The sequence below is a fragment of the Ursus maritimus genome, unplaced genomic scaffold, assembly GCF_017311325.1.
Source record: "Ursus maritimus isolate PB19 unplaced genomic scaffold, ASM1731132v1 scaffold_17, whole genome shotgun sequence".
NCBI lineage: Eukaryota > Metazoa > Chordata > Mammalia > Carnivora > Ursidae > Ursus > Ursus maritimus.
In genome coordinates, this window is record NW_024424119.1 from 52862724 (window position 1) to 52875576 (window position 12853).

Genomic DNA, 12853 nt, shown 5'->3' on the forward strand with positions numbered 1-12853 from the left:
ATAATATATATCGGAGCTTCTTCCACTCTGCTGCACATAGGAATCTCCTGGGGCTCTTGGTTCTTGTTAAATGCAGGCTGTGATCCAGCAGGCCATGAGCAGAGTTTGAGACTCTACATTTCTTTCTTTCTTTTTGAAGAGTTTATTTATTTATTTGACAGAGAGAACACGAACAAGGGGAGCGGCAGGTAGAGGGAGAGGGAGGAGCAGGGATCGATGTGGGGCCTGATCCCAGGACCCTGGGATCATGACCTGAGCCAAAGGCAGACACTTAACCGACTGAGACACCCAGATGCCCCAAGAGATGCTACATTTCTGACAAACTGCAGGCGATGTCCAAGCTGCTGGTCTGGCATCAGATACAGTAGTACCAGGCCTATGATCCCATTTCTGTAAAAACAAAATGAAACAAAATGAATATATAGGGGACAAACCAGAGAATAAACACCATAAAAGCTATAAATAGTGGTTATCTGTGGGTGGAAGGATGACCAGAAACTTGCAAATACTGTGTAAAGTCTGACTTTTACAGTAAGTTTCACTACCGTAATTAGGAAAAACAACCCAGCCGTGATGGCACCCCTCTGGGCAGACATCTGCACACTGCACCCCTCCCCAGATTAATGGCTCTGCTCAGGCTTCATCTCTGCCCTCTCTGGTTCTCAGAGCATACTAAGGGGGCTGGTGCTGAGCAGTTACTCGAGAGGCACAATGTTTACAGCTGAGGCTCCAGCTGCCTGGAGGGCTCCATCGGTTGGTTTAATCAAATTCTCCTGAGCACCAAGCCAGGGCCAGGCCCGTCACAGTGATTCTAAGCTCTCATTATCCCTATTACCCAGATTAAGAAAACTGAGGCTCAGAAACAGGAAGGGACCTGGATCACCCAGCTTGACCAAAGCCCAGGGCCTGCTCATTTTCCTCTGCCTGTCTGGAAAATCCCCTGCCCCCAGATGTCCATGCGGGTCGCTCCCTTACTTCCTTCAGGTCTCTGCTCACATTTTTAGCAGAATCCTACTCCCAGGGCTCTAAGCAAAGAGCAACACTGCCCCCCCCCCCCAAGCTTCCCCAGCTTTCTTGCTTTCCAAAGCTCCCATCACCATCTGACAGCCATATTTATTGGTTTATTGGTGCTTTCTTCCTCTTTTTCCACATACGGGTATAAGCCACATATGGGTAAGGACTGTGTCCGTTTTGCTCACTGCTTTTTCTCTGGGGTCTAGCATAGTGCCTGGCTCAGGTAATATGCTTTAAACTAGTGAGTGAATCATGGTCTCTGATTCTCAGGCCACTGTTCTCCCAGCAGTGCTCCCCCACCCCCCACATTCCCATACAGGGTGACCTGCTGATGCCCACCCACACAGGGTAAGCTGGCCTCTCCTTCCTAGCCTCCTTGTGGGCAGTCCAAATTAGGTTCCTCAGAATCAGAGGTGGATGGCTAGGCTTGGGGCCCATGGCCTCTCCATGGAAACGGGATACCTAGGGTAGGGCTGTAGGAGTCCTGGCTTTGAATCCCAGTTTTACCACCACCCTGATGGGTTGGGGCAAAGACAGACACTCTCTAGGACAAGAAGTCCCAACTCTCCCAAGAAGGCCTTGCAAGGGTCAGGGCCCTGACATCCGCTGTTCATTCAGTCTGGCCTGCTTTCCCACCTGATCTGCCTGTGGCTGGCTCCTTCTCATCACCTAGGTCTCTTCTCAAATGTCACCTCCTCAGAGAACCACCCACCTCCTCCCAGGCTAAGTGGATGTTTTGTACCCACACGGCCACCTCTCTTCACACCCTGTTTACTTCCTCCATCACTGTTAGTGTAAACTATTTTCACTTTTACGATATCATTTACCTGTTTCTTCATTTACTGTCTGTCTCCAACACCCCAGTGTAAGATCTGAGGGTAGAGACATTGTCGGTCTTGTTCACTGCTGTGAGTCCACTGCCTACGACAAGGGCTGGCTTATAGTAGGTGCTCAATAAGTATTTGTTGAATTAATGTTCTGTCTCCTTCTAGAAACAGGGAAACTGAGGCCCAAAGGCGGGAAGGGCATGCCGCCATGAATAAGTGTCAGAACCTAGAGTAGAAGGCAGTGAGGTGGAATGGAACTCCAGGTCGGGAGACGTGACCTTGAATAAGACCCATCTCTCTCTAAGCCTCAATTTCCCCACAGCCATGACTACTATCCGAGAGGCCCGGTACTGGGGATGAGACCTTGCCCATTTCCAGGAATGGTAGCTGCGGTGCAGCATCAGAGCCCCCCAGATAGGGCTCAAGCGCCCCAGAAGCCGCAGATGGAGAAAACTACAATCCCCATGGTGCCGCAGGGTGCCCCTGCGCACGGCGGCCGGCCCGCAGCGCCGTGGGCGCCCTCTGGCGGCGTCCCGGCGCAGAGCTCAGCTCGGCTCACGGAGGGGCGGGGCCCGCGGCGCAGTGGAAGCGGGAGCGGCTGAAAGTCGGCGGACGCCGAGTTCCGTGAGCGACGGCGTTGAGACGCGGGCCTCGGCCGCTGAGCATGGGCAACCGCGGCATGGAGGATCTCATCCCGCTGGTCAACCGGCTGCAGGACGCCTTCTCCGCTATCGGCCAGAACGCGGACCTCGACCTGCCGCAGATCGCCGTGGTGGGCGGCCAGAGCGCCGGCAAGAGCTCGGTGCTCGAGAATTTCGTAGGCAGGTAGGAGCGGCGCGCCCCGGAGCGCGGGCTGCCCCCAGCCCGGGTCCCCGGGCCTCCGCGCCCGGCCCCGACGGCGCCGCGACCTCGCAGCCCTTGGCGCTGCCCCGGCGGACGGCGCGCGCCCCGGCTCCAGCCAGACGGAGGGTGCCCCCCACCCCCCGAGATCCCCTCAGGGGCGGCAGCGCCCCCCGCTTGTCCGCAAACGTCGTCAAGCCACCGGCCACGGTATCACGCCCCCCTCCTCCGCCACATCCTTTAGGGAAGACAGCGCTCTGCTAAGAGACCCTGGCAAAGGGTCCCCCCTCCCCCAGTATAGGCACCAAGGGGGCCTGCATTACTCAGCGCCTCCCTTCGGCTCCCGCGTCCCTCGGAGCGGGCAGCACCCCAAGGGCAGTGCTCCCCAGCCCTAGGCTCCACGGAAGACAGCTCCCTCCCCCATGAGGATCCCTGGACCGTGGCTAGGGACCCCCCTCCCCAGCTGTGTCCCTGGAAGAGGACACAGCCCCCGGACATCGAGGACCAGGCACAGCCTCCCCCCTCACACACACACCTCTGCAGCTCCCGCCGCCATCCGTGCGCAGCGCGGCGGCGGAGGGGGGGGGGTGTTGGGGGTGCTGTAGGACCAGGAGGGGGTGGCGGCGAGACCGCTTCTGATCCTCTTGCGAGCCGCCGGCCCCTGGCTCCGCCGCCGCCCCTGGGCGGGGGGCGCCTGCTACCGTCGCTCTCCCCCGGGCCTGGCAGAGGGATCGTAATGGAGGGAGAAGGCGGCGGAGGGCAGAGATGACTAAGACAGGGAAGCAGGATGGCGGGGAGGGGGGAGCCATTTGCACAACCTAATCCCCCTCCTGCCTCTGATCCCACAGGGCGCTGGGAGGGCCAGGTGGCAGGGAGTGGGGGCAACCGCAAAGACAAAAGGTCCTAGGTTTAGGGGGGCAGGTGGGGTCGTGACCCCCCCCCAGGATCCCCAGAGAAAATGGAGGCCGGGATGGCTTTTGGGGGCTGAGAAGAGGATGGGGCTCTCCCGGGAGGGAGATGGGGGCTGAGCATACGAGGAGGAGGCAGTGACACTGGCCTCCCCACTCGGTCATCTCCCTCCCTCACCTTCTTCAGAAACCCTAGCTTTCTCCCAGTGACCTTCACTGCTAAGGAAGCTACTGGCATGTGAGAGAGGGGAGCAGAGGCCCCTCCCTCAGAGGGGCAGCAGTTCTGAGGGGACATCCTGGGTCCTAGCCAGGTTCTGCTGTGAAGCCTCAGGAGAGTCGCTTGCCCTCTCTGAGCCTGTTTCCCCACCTCTAATAAGGACGGTTGCCCTGGATGGTTGTTCCTGCCCCTCAAATGACCTGGGAAGCCCAGTGCCAACCCTGGGGCTGGAGGGAAGGGTTCTGACTGGAGCAGTGTATCTGGGAGGTGTTGGAAAGCCACCATGGGGGTGGCTGGGCCCATCTGGTCAGCAGCGGGGGAGGCCGTCTGTCTTTTGGGGATGGGCTCCCACAGAGCCCCCCTCCTGCTCACGTGACCCTCAGAGCTGCAGAGACAAATAGGCAAGAGATACACAGATGGGCCCCTTCCCTGTGGCCCAGCAGTCAGGGTGAGGGGGTGGCGGGCACTTGACCCAGCAAAGCCCGGAGGCCTTAGTGCTTTAAAAAGCATCCACGGAAATGCAGCATTTTAGTGTACAAACTGTATTCCTACCTTTCGCCTGTTGAACGTTTGCTGAACGCGTGCTTATTCCAGGCTGTGTGCTCTGGGCAGGAGGCACGGGGCGGGGGTGGGGACCTCACCCCCCCCTCTGCTGAGCCCTCCTCCTGTGCCCCACGCCATTCTCCACAGGATGGCTCACCGCAGCCCCATGAGGCAGGTACCATGATGGCCATCCTGCCGCTGAGGAGACAGACCCCAAGGTTAGATGCCTTGCCCAGAGTCCCCCTGCCAGGAAGGACAACATCTATTAGATTCCAAAGCCCAGGTTCTTAATCTCAGTCTTGAGAGCCTCTGGGAGCCAGGCCCTGAACCGGGCACAGGGACATGCAGGTGCGTGGGCCTCTATCTTCCCCATCTGTAGGATGGGACCATGGACCGTTGCTGCTGTGCCTCCAGGGAGTTCATGGGTTTACACACCCATTTGTAAACACATGGGAGAGAGCTGTTGGTGGTCAGTGAGGCTTGGGGACCCATGTGTGCCCAGGCCGACCTGGTCCCTCTCTTCCTGGAGTTCACTGTCCGGCCGAGGCAGGTGCCAACAAGTAGGCAACACAGCTGACCTGGGCCCCTGTGAGCTTGCTGAGTGCAGCAAGATGTGGACTGTGCCCTCGGAGGCCCGGGTCCTCTCGCTGCCCCCTGCACACGCAGCCCTCTGACAGTGACCCTGCAGGACAATGCGTGGGGTATCCAGGTGCAGGCCCAGGGTGGGTGAGGAGGGCTTGGCCTGAGCTGGAGGAGTGGGTGGGAAAGTGTTATCTGATCCTCATGAAAGCTAGTGAGGAGGCCATGGCAGGGGCACCTGTAGGGAATTCAGTGGGACTCCTAGCCAGCCCCACCTGCTCCCTCACGGGCTCCTGACCTCTCCACCTCGGCCTGGGTCCCCAGACCCGTGAGCATGGAAACGGCCTCTCCGTCTCCCGCTCTGTCTCCCCGGGGCTTCCCAGGAGCCAACCCCCCATGGAGAGGAAGTGGAAAAATAGACCAGAGGGAGCAGAGGCTGTCGCAGGCCAGCCTGGGCCCCTGGGCACCCCTGGAGGGCCCCGTCGTCAGCTCTGGAGCGGAAGTGGCACAGCAGCTGCTCGGGACCCTGCTAGGGCTTGTCTGGATCCATGCTCTTTCTTCGTCTCCCTTTCACAGAAGGGAAAACTGAGGCTAATTCATTTAGTCATTCAGACATTCATGGAGTGTCCACGGTGTCACAGTGCTGGAGAGTCTAGGGTAGAAAAGACGAAAGCTTTGCATTCCAGAGGGGGCATCTCTGAAATAGTAAACACAGGCGTACGTATACGAAGAAATCAGAGAATGTGGTCAGTCCTGTGGAAGGGAAAAGGGAGGTCAGAAATGGTTTCTAGGAAGGGGTAGCATCTGAGATGAGAAGTCATGGGACTGAGAAGCATTCTAGGCAGAGGGAACCGTGAATGCAAAGGCCCTGGGGCAGTAACAAGTTTGGCGTGTTGAAAGAACAGAAAGGAGCCACTGTGGCTGGTGTTTGGTGCGCAAGGGCAACATGGCATCAGACAGGTGGGCAGGGGGTGCTTCTACAAGGCCCCGAGGCTCTGATGAGGAGTTAGGTTTATTTTCATCACTGCCGGAAGCTTTTAAGTAGCGGAGTGCCTTGAGCTGATTCCAGCAAGTGTGTAAGTTGGGGAGGGGGCGGGGGACAGATGAGGAGGCTGCCCCAGTGTGCAGGTGCTGACGGGGGAGTGGGGGCTCGGCCAGGGCTTTCACAGCAGGGAGGAGGAGAATGGTGGGGTTCATGGTACATTTTGGAGGAAAGTCCCACAGACTTGCCGGCGGGATGTGCAGGGTGAGGAAAGAGGACTCGAGGATGACGTCAGTGTCTTTGATTCTGGGTGGGTGTTGGTGCTGTTATCGCAGGACGGGAGGGGCAGGTTTGGGGGGCGGGGGCAGGATCAGGAGCTCGATTTTGAGCGTGTCGAGTCTGAAGTGTAAGGTGGGCAGCGTGGTGAGGCAAGCTGGAAGCTTAGGGAAGGCGGGCTGCAAGAGTAAATTTGGAAGTCATCCATCCCGTAGAGGCGGGATTTAAACCTATGGGAGCAGATGAGATCATCTCGGGGTGAGTGTGTGTGGGTCCCAGGACACCCCAGCATTTTGTGAGCAGATACCTGCTGCCCTAGGCCGCCCTCTGTCTGCCCCTGGCTCTGTGCCCCCTCCCTGCGACACCTGTCCAGGACCAAGAGTGGGGTGTCCTGGGACAAGCTCTCAGGATCCGCTCCCCTCCCCTCACCCTGGTGCCAGGTGGGCTGACAAATGGTAGCACCCACCCTCCCTGCCCTCTTGGCCCCTGGGGAGGCTACGGCGGGTGCGAATGTGGCAGAGGGGCTGAGAGCTCAGGCTCTGGAATCGGACCTGGGTTTGTCGCTCAGCCCTGCCGCTTACAAGCTGAGTGACCTTGGGCATGTTTCTTCTGCTCGGCTCCTATTTCCTCATCTGTAAAATGGGGATAATAATAGCACCTCCCTCATGGGATTGTCTGAGTGTTGAGATAATGCCCACGAAACGCTTGGGGTAAGGCCTCGAAGAGATGATGTGCCAGGTCCGTTCCGCCTGGATGGGGGGCAGGCTGGGAGGCCGGCTGTGGTGGGGGCGGGGGGCCTGGTGAGTGGGCCTCTGCCCAGAGCCTAAGGGGTGGCCTGAGAGGCAAGGTTTTGGGTTTCCCTAGTGACTCTGCCTATCCCTGCTCAGGCTCGCTGCCTCCTACCTATCTCCGTGTCCCTTCCTCCATGTTCTCATCCCAGCGCAGGCGTGGTGCTGGTCTCTGACCTCTGAGAGCCCCTCTCTTGGTCATCCCCAGGCCCTCCGGTAGGGGACAGCCCACTCCCCATTACTAAGCTCTCATCCTCTGAATTCTTCGGGATACATCTTAGTGGTTCCAATTCCCAGATTTGGAGACAGAGGCCAAAGAGGGTTAGGGGCTATCCTGAGACATCCCAGGTGGAAAGCTGCTGACTGGAGGGGGGAGAGGGGACTGACATTTGCTTCTATTGAAGGGAGGCTTGTTGTAAGGGGGGCCAGAGAAGGCCCCTTGAGGAGGTGGCCTTTGAGGCTGGACCTGAGTAAGAAAGGGACCCGGTCAGGCAAAGGAGTGAACACACCCCAGGTGCAGGGTCCCATCTGAGCAAAGGCCCAAGAAGGAAAGGAGCCCAATGGCTTTGAGAACCCAGACAAAGGACGGTGTCGCCGAGCGAGGAGTGGAGGCCCCAGTGAGACCAGGAAAGTCAGGAGGCACCAGTGGCCCCTCAGCCCCCACCCGCACCTGCAAAGCCGACTCCCTGCTGGGAAGCCACCCTGTGCTCCAGACTCCGGGTGCTCAGAGCAGGCACCTGCCGCGTGCTGAACACACGTCCGCAACCGGACTCACGGGCTCAGCCCAGGCCAGAGAACCTTCTCAAAGCCCCCGCCCCAGCCAGAGGCCCCAAGGAGTCAGGAATGAAAGGTGACTCTGGCAGACAGTATCGGATCCAGGCTCCAATAGAATCGAGTTTCCCTGACCTTGGCTGGGGTCACAGGGTCAGAACATCAGGGGAGGGGATGCAGCGGTGGGGCGGGGTGGGGGGAAGCGGGGGGGGGGCGTGGAGAAAGCCAGTCTAGGGCACAGTGTTATCAGGCACGGAACAAGAGCAGAAACGGAGGCCCACGTGCCAGATGTCTAAATATTCCAGTTATAAATCAAGCTAAGAGATCGCTGAATACAATGCATTCTGCCCTCCCACCTTGACAAACACACTTTCATAACAACCTGACAGTCTGGGTTTGAATTTAGAATTTCAGACTCCTCAGAGTTCCGTGATGGGGTGTGGCGTCGTGGGGACAGGTGGCCCCTCTCCCCAAGCTGCCCTTGTCTCTTCTTACTCCATCCTGTACCAGAAGGGGCCTCCTGGGCTCACAGGCGACACCCCACCCTCACATCTGAGCTCCTTCCGCGGTGCCAGAAAGGATCTCCCCCCCACCCTTGGCAGGACAGACCCTGGAGGAGGGTTTGAGACCGAGAGGGAATTCCAGAGCACTGGAGTGTGGCCTAGGAAGGGTGCATGGGCTCCAGCTGGGCCCTGACCCTTGGCCCCTGGGGACCCCTTGCTCTAGAGATTCCCCATGGCCAAGGGAAGTGCTGATTATTATTTTCTTGGAACCAACAACCTGTTAGTTGGAGGAGCAGACTATCATTCCCGGTTTTCAGATGGCGAGATGGCTCAGAGAGGGTAGGAGCCTGCCTCACGTCCCACAGCCATGGAATGAGCGGCAGGACAGGAACGGGTAGCAGCCCCCTCCTCCATGGCAGTCCCTCTTCACCCCCTGCCCTCGTGCGCACCTATCACACCCCTCAGCTTCTCCTCTGCTCTCCCCGGTTTTCTCTCTGGACTCTGACCCCTCCCTGGACTGAAATCAGGCTAAGGAACCAGAGCTGTATGGGGATGGCTGGAACGACTGCAGGCACAGGAAAAAGGACTGTTGGCCTTGGAAGGTGTTCAAGGCAGTCTCCTCAATGGCATCTTCCCACTGCCCAGGTCCCTCCTGGGTCATCCTCCCCATGCGAGTCAGGCCCAGGCCCGGTGGATCCTGCCCCCTGCCCCCAGCCCTCCCATCTCTCTGTACCGCAGCTGCCCCCACCTTTGTCTTCGCTCCTGGGGCAGCCTTCTCTCGTGCCCCCCAACCCGTTCTCCGCCTGACAGCATGGGGACTCTCTATGGCCTCCCAATCTGACCCCCTCTGCTTGAAGCCCTCTTTGGCTCCTGACCTCCAAGCCGAGCCCCTCACTCCTCAGTTGGGCCCCGGAGGCCTGCCTGCCTTACCCAGCCCCACGTCCCCTCCAGTCTCACCCTGCCGGTCCACCCTAGTATCTTGCAGTTCATGAAAAAAATGCCCTCCTCACTCTCCTGGCATATGCTGTCCTCATTTTCACCATGCTCTCGTCTTCTTCCTTCACTGGCTCATCCTCCGAGTCTCACGTTAGCCAACACCTCCTCCAGGATGCCTTCCCTGATCACCCTCTTCCCCCTATGCCGTGTGCCCCTCGGTGTGTGGGGTAGGGCTCAGTTTTCTCCCGGGACGAGGGACTGCAGAGGAAGAGAGAGGCCACTGCCTTAGACAGCAGCCCCAACCATGGTTATGGGAACATCTCACCTGTTTATTAGTGCCTCTTCGTTCATCACTCCAGCTCAGATGCATTTGGCCTGAGCACAGGGAAAGGAGGCCACCAGGCAGGATGCGGAGAGAAATCTCAGCAGGTGGATGCACGCTCACCTCTGACCTGAGTCCCAAATTTGAAGGAACGCAATGCTCATTGGCACACACAGGGCCCCCAGCCCACGAGCGCTCAGGTGGCTCATGGTACCACCAATGGGCGCCCTCCGTTAGGACCTCCCGCAGCCAGGATCTCAGGCATCCCCTCAGCAGCCCTAGGAGGGAGCTGCTGGCTTGCGTCCCATTTCACTAATGGGGAAACCGAGGTTCGGGGCTGGGAGATAATTTAGTGGCGGAGCTGGGATTCTTTTGCATTGAGCTACTGGCGATAAGAAATAAAGATCCACGTGTAGCTCTGTATCGAATGCCTTGGGAATTGGCCTTAATGAGCTGGCAGGCAAACAGAGCCTCTCCGTAAGTGTGGGCGGGAGCCCAGGGCGTGTGTGGGCACGTGAGGGGTCCCTGACCTCGTCTCTCGTCACACCAGCCTCACACAGCCACGCGAGCATCAGTTAAGAGGATGCGGGCTGGGGGGTGGGTGGCGCCTGGGTGGCTCAGTCGGTTAGGCCTCTGCCTTCGGCTCAGGTCGTGATGCCAGGGTCCTGGGATCAAGCCCCACATCGGGCTCCCTGCTCAGCGGGGACTCTGCTTCTCCCTCACACTCTACCATTCCCCCTGCTTGTGCTCTCTCTCTCTCCCAAATAAATAAATAAATTTAGTTTAATTTTTTAAAAAAAGAGGATGCAGTGAGGGGCCTGGTGGGCTCAGTCAGTACAGCATGTGACTCTTGATCTTGGGGTCGTGAGTTCGAGCCCCACCTTGGGTGGAGAGATTACTTAAAAATAAAATCTTAAAAAAAAAAGAGGACACCGATTTCTTAAACAGCTTTATTGACGTATAATTTACGTGCCATAAAACTCACCTGTTTTTGGTGCACAACTCAATGATTTTTAGTGTATTTACAGAGTTGTGCAACCATCATCACAGTCTAATTTTAAAACACTTCCAGCACCCCAAAAAGAAACCTCGTGATGATGCAGATTTTCGAGCACCATGCAGAGCCTCTGACCAGCAGTCAGCGAGCCATCGGTGTTTGCCGTGATTATTATTGTAAATGAGAAAATGTTTACAATGGTGGTCCCCAGGTGTTGGGATGACGATTGTTTTTTATTTTTAAACATTTTGTGTATTTTCTGAATATGTTTTCAAAGGGAGAACATATGATTTTTGCAAGTAGGAGGCAAAAGAGAAATCTATTTCCATCTTGAAAATATAAAGTCATCAACACTTGCAAGGGAGGGAGGGAGGGAAGGAAGGAAGGAAGGAAGGAAGGATAAGGAGGAAGGAAAGATCATCGCTTTTCTTTAGCAGGGAAAATGGTTGCTGAGGAGAGAGTTTGCACTCGGAGTGCAGAGCCCTGGGTGCTCTCCTACCCAGTCACCAACTTGCACTATGACCTTGGGAAACACCCTTCCCTGCCTTGTGCCTCAGTTTCCACGCTGTACAATGAGGGTGATGTTGGGAAAACTAGAGGAGCTCATCTTCATTTTTTTTTTAAGATTTTATTTATTTATTTGAGAGAGAGAGAGAGTGTGTGAGCACAGAGGGAGAGGGAGAAGTAGACTCCCCGCTGAGCAGGGAGCCCGCTGTGGGACTTGATCCCAGGACCCTGAGATCATGACCTGAACCAAAGGCAGATGCTCAGCCAACTGAGCCACCCAGGCGCCCGGAGGAGTTTGTCTTCAAATCATTCTTTTGATTTGTGCCAGCTACCTGCCCTGCTCCATGCTGGGTACTGGGGCCACTGTGGTAAACGGGACGAGCCCAGTCCCTGCTCTCAGGACATCAGAGCATGAGGGGAAGTCAGGTCAGGGCTGCTCTGAAATGTTCAAACCTCAGCTGGAAATTCATGGGCTGTGTGATGTGGGCATGCCTGGGGCCTCCTGGGGCAGCGGGAACAGAGAGGGACTTGTTGCCTGGAGGCCGCCTCACCTCGTCCCCACTGTATTTCTTGGCCCACCCCCTCCCTCCCCTCCACCCCAGCTCCGTGCTTCAGAGGGCACCTCGGAGCTGGCCTGCCTCTCTTGCCTTGCACTTTCAGGGGCAAGATTTGGCTGGACATATCCAGGCACACCCGCCCACTCTTCCGGCCAGCCCCCAGGAGACCCACCTTCCAACTCCCTCCCTGTGCTGCATCGTTGGGTGGGAGCCCAGCCTGTGCCCTCAGCTTGCTCAGCAAGTTCTGTTATTTATAATCGTTGGTAGCTACCGTTTCTTCAGGCATCAAGGTATGTCAGCCTCACAGCAACCCATTTTACTGATGTGGAAACTGAGGCTCAGAGAGGTATGGTCACTTGTCCACAGCCACACAGCTCCTGAGTGGCAGCTCTGACATTCAACGCCAGGCCTGTCTGACCTCAGAGCCCAGGAAAGAGGAGACTTAGAAGGACGGCGGCTGCTGGGTGCGCGCCAGACGGAGCACACTGCTTGCTGCTGTTGTCTGTATTCAACAGGACCTGGGAAGCGGGGTCCCTGAGCTCTGGCCCCAGAGATCAGGCACTAGAGTAGATTAGGGGAGGATCACTTTGGGCTTCTGGTGTATTTTCTCCAGACCCCTCTGGGTAGGACCGTGCCAGTTCGGACAGGATAGCATGTGGTGCTCGGAGGTCTCGAGAGGTGTTTACTTCATCCTCCCTGGCTTCGGCTTTGAAGGGGCCCCTGCAGATGGCAAGGCGAGGCCTCCTCGGGAAACCACCATCTGTCCAGAAGGAGTAGGGAGAGCTGGCATGCCACCATGCACCCCTCCCACATGGCTCCCGGGGCTGGTGGGCCCAGCACACTTTTTTCTGTCCTCCCTCAGCCTAAGCAGGAGCTGGGTGGGAGGTGCGGGGTGGCACTGGCCGGAGGCCAGATCGGGCTGAAACCCCGCTTTAACAGAGCGCCGTGGGACAGCGTGTCCAGGTAGAAGGCAGGAGCTGTTCAGCCATGCTCGCCCCCTTGAGCGTTGCCTGAGCGCCTACTGCATGCCAGGCCTGGGGTAAGCAAAGGTATCCGGCAAGGAGCGAGGATCTCACAGTCTGGACGTGTGAACCACCCAGTGCTCTTTGCTGCCTGCCCAGGCGTGGGGCCCTGGTCCCCTGCCAGTACCTCCCTGCGCCTCTCTGGGCCTCTGTCCCCTCCTCTAGACAATGCTGGAGGAATGACATGGTCTCTGAAAGCTTCTCCTCCGCAGTTTGCATCATCTGCCCCTAACCTTTCGTGGTCAGAATCCCGAGATTGGAGTC

At 57.6% G+C, this 12853-nt stretch overlaps 1 protein-coding gene across 2 annotated transcripts in view; it reads left to right on the forward strand.

Moving 5' to 3' along the window:
• Positions 1-2502: 2502 nt before the first annotated feature.
• The window catches only part of DNM1 (dynamin 1), a 49606-nt gene continuing 39255 nt past the window's right edge, over positions 2503-12853 (forward strand). For both annotated transcript variants that reach the window (XM_040631975.1, XM_040631974.1), the window contains exon 1: positions 2503-2666. In XM_040631975.1, coding sequence (XP_040487909.1) covers positions 2506-2666 — 161 coding nt within the window. In that variant the 5' untranslated portion in view covers positions 2503-2505. The remainder of the gene's footprint in view (positions 2667-12853) is intronic.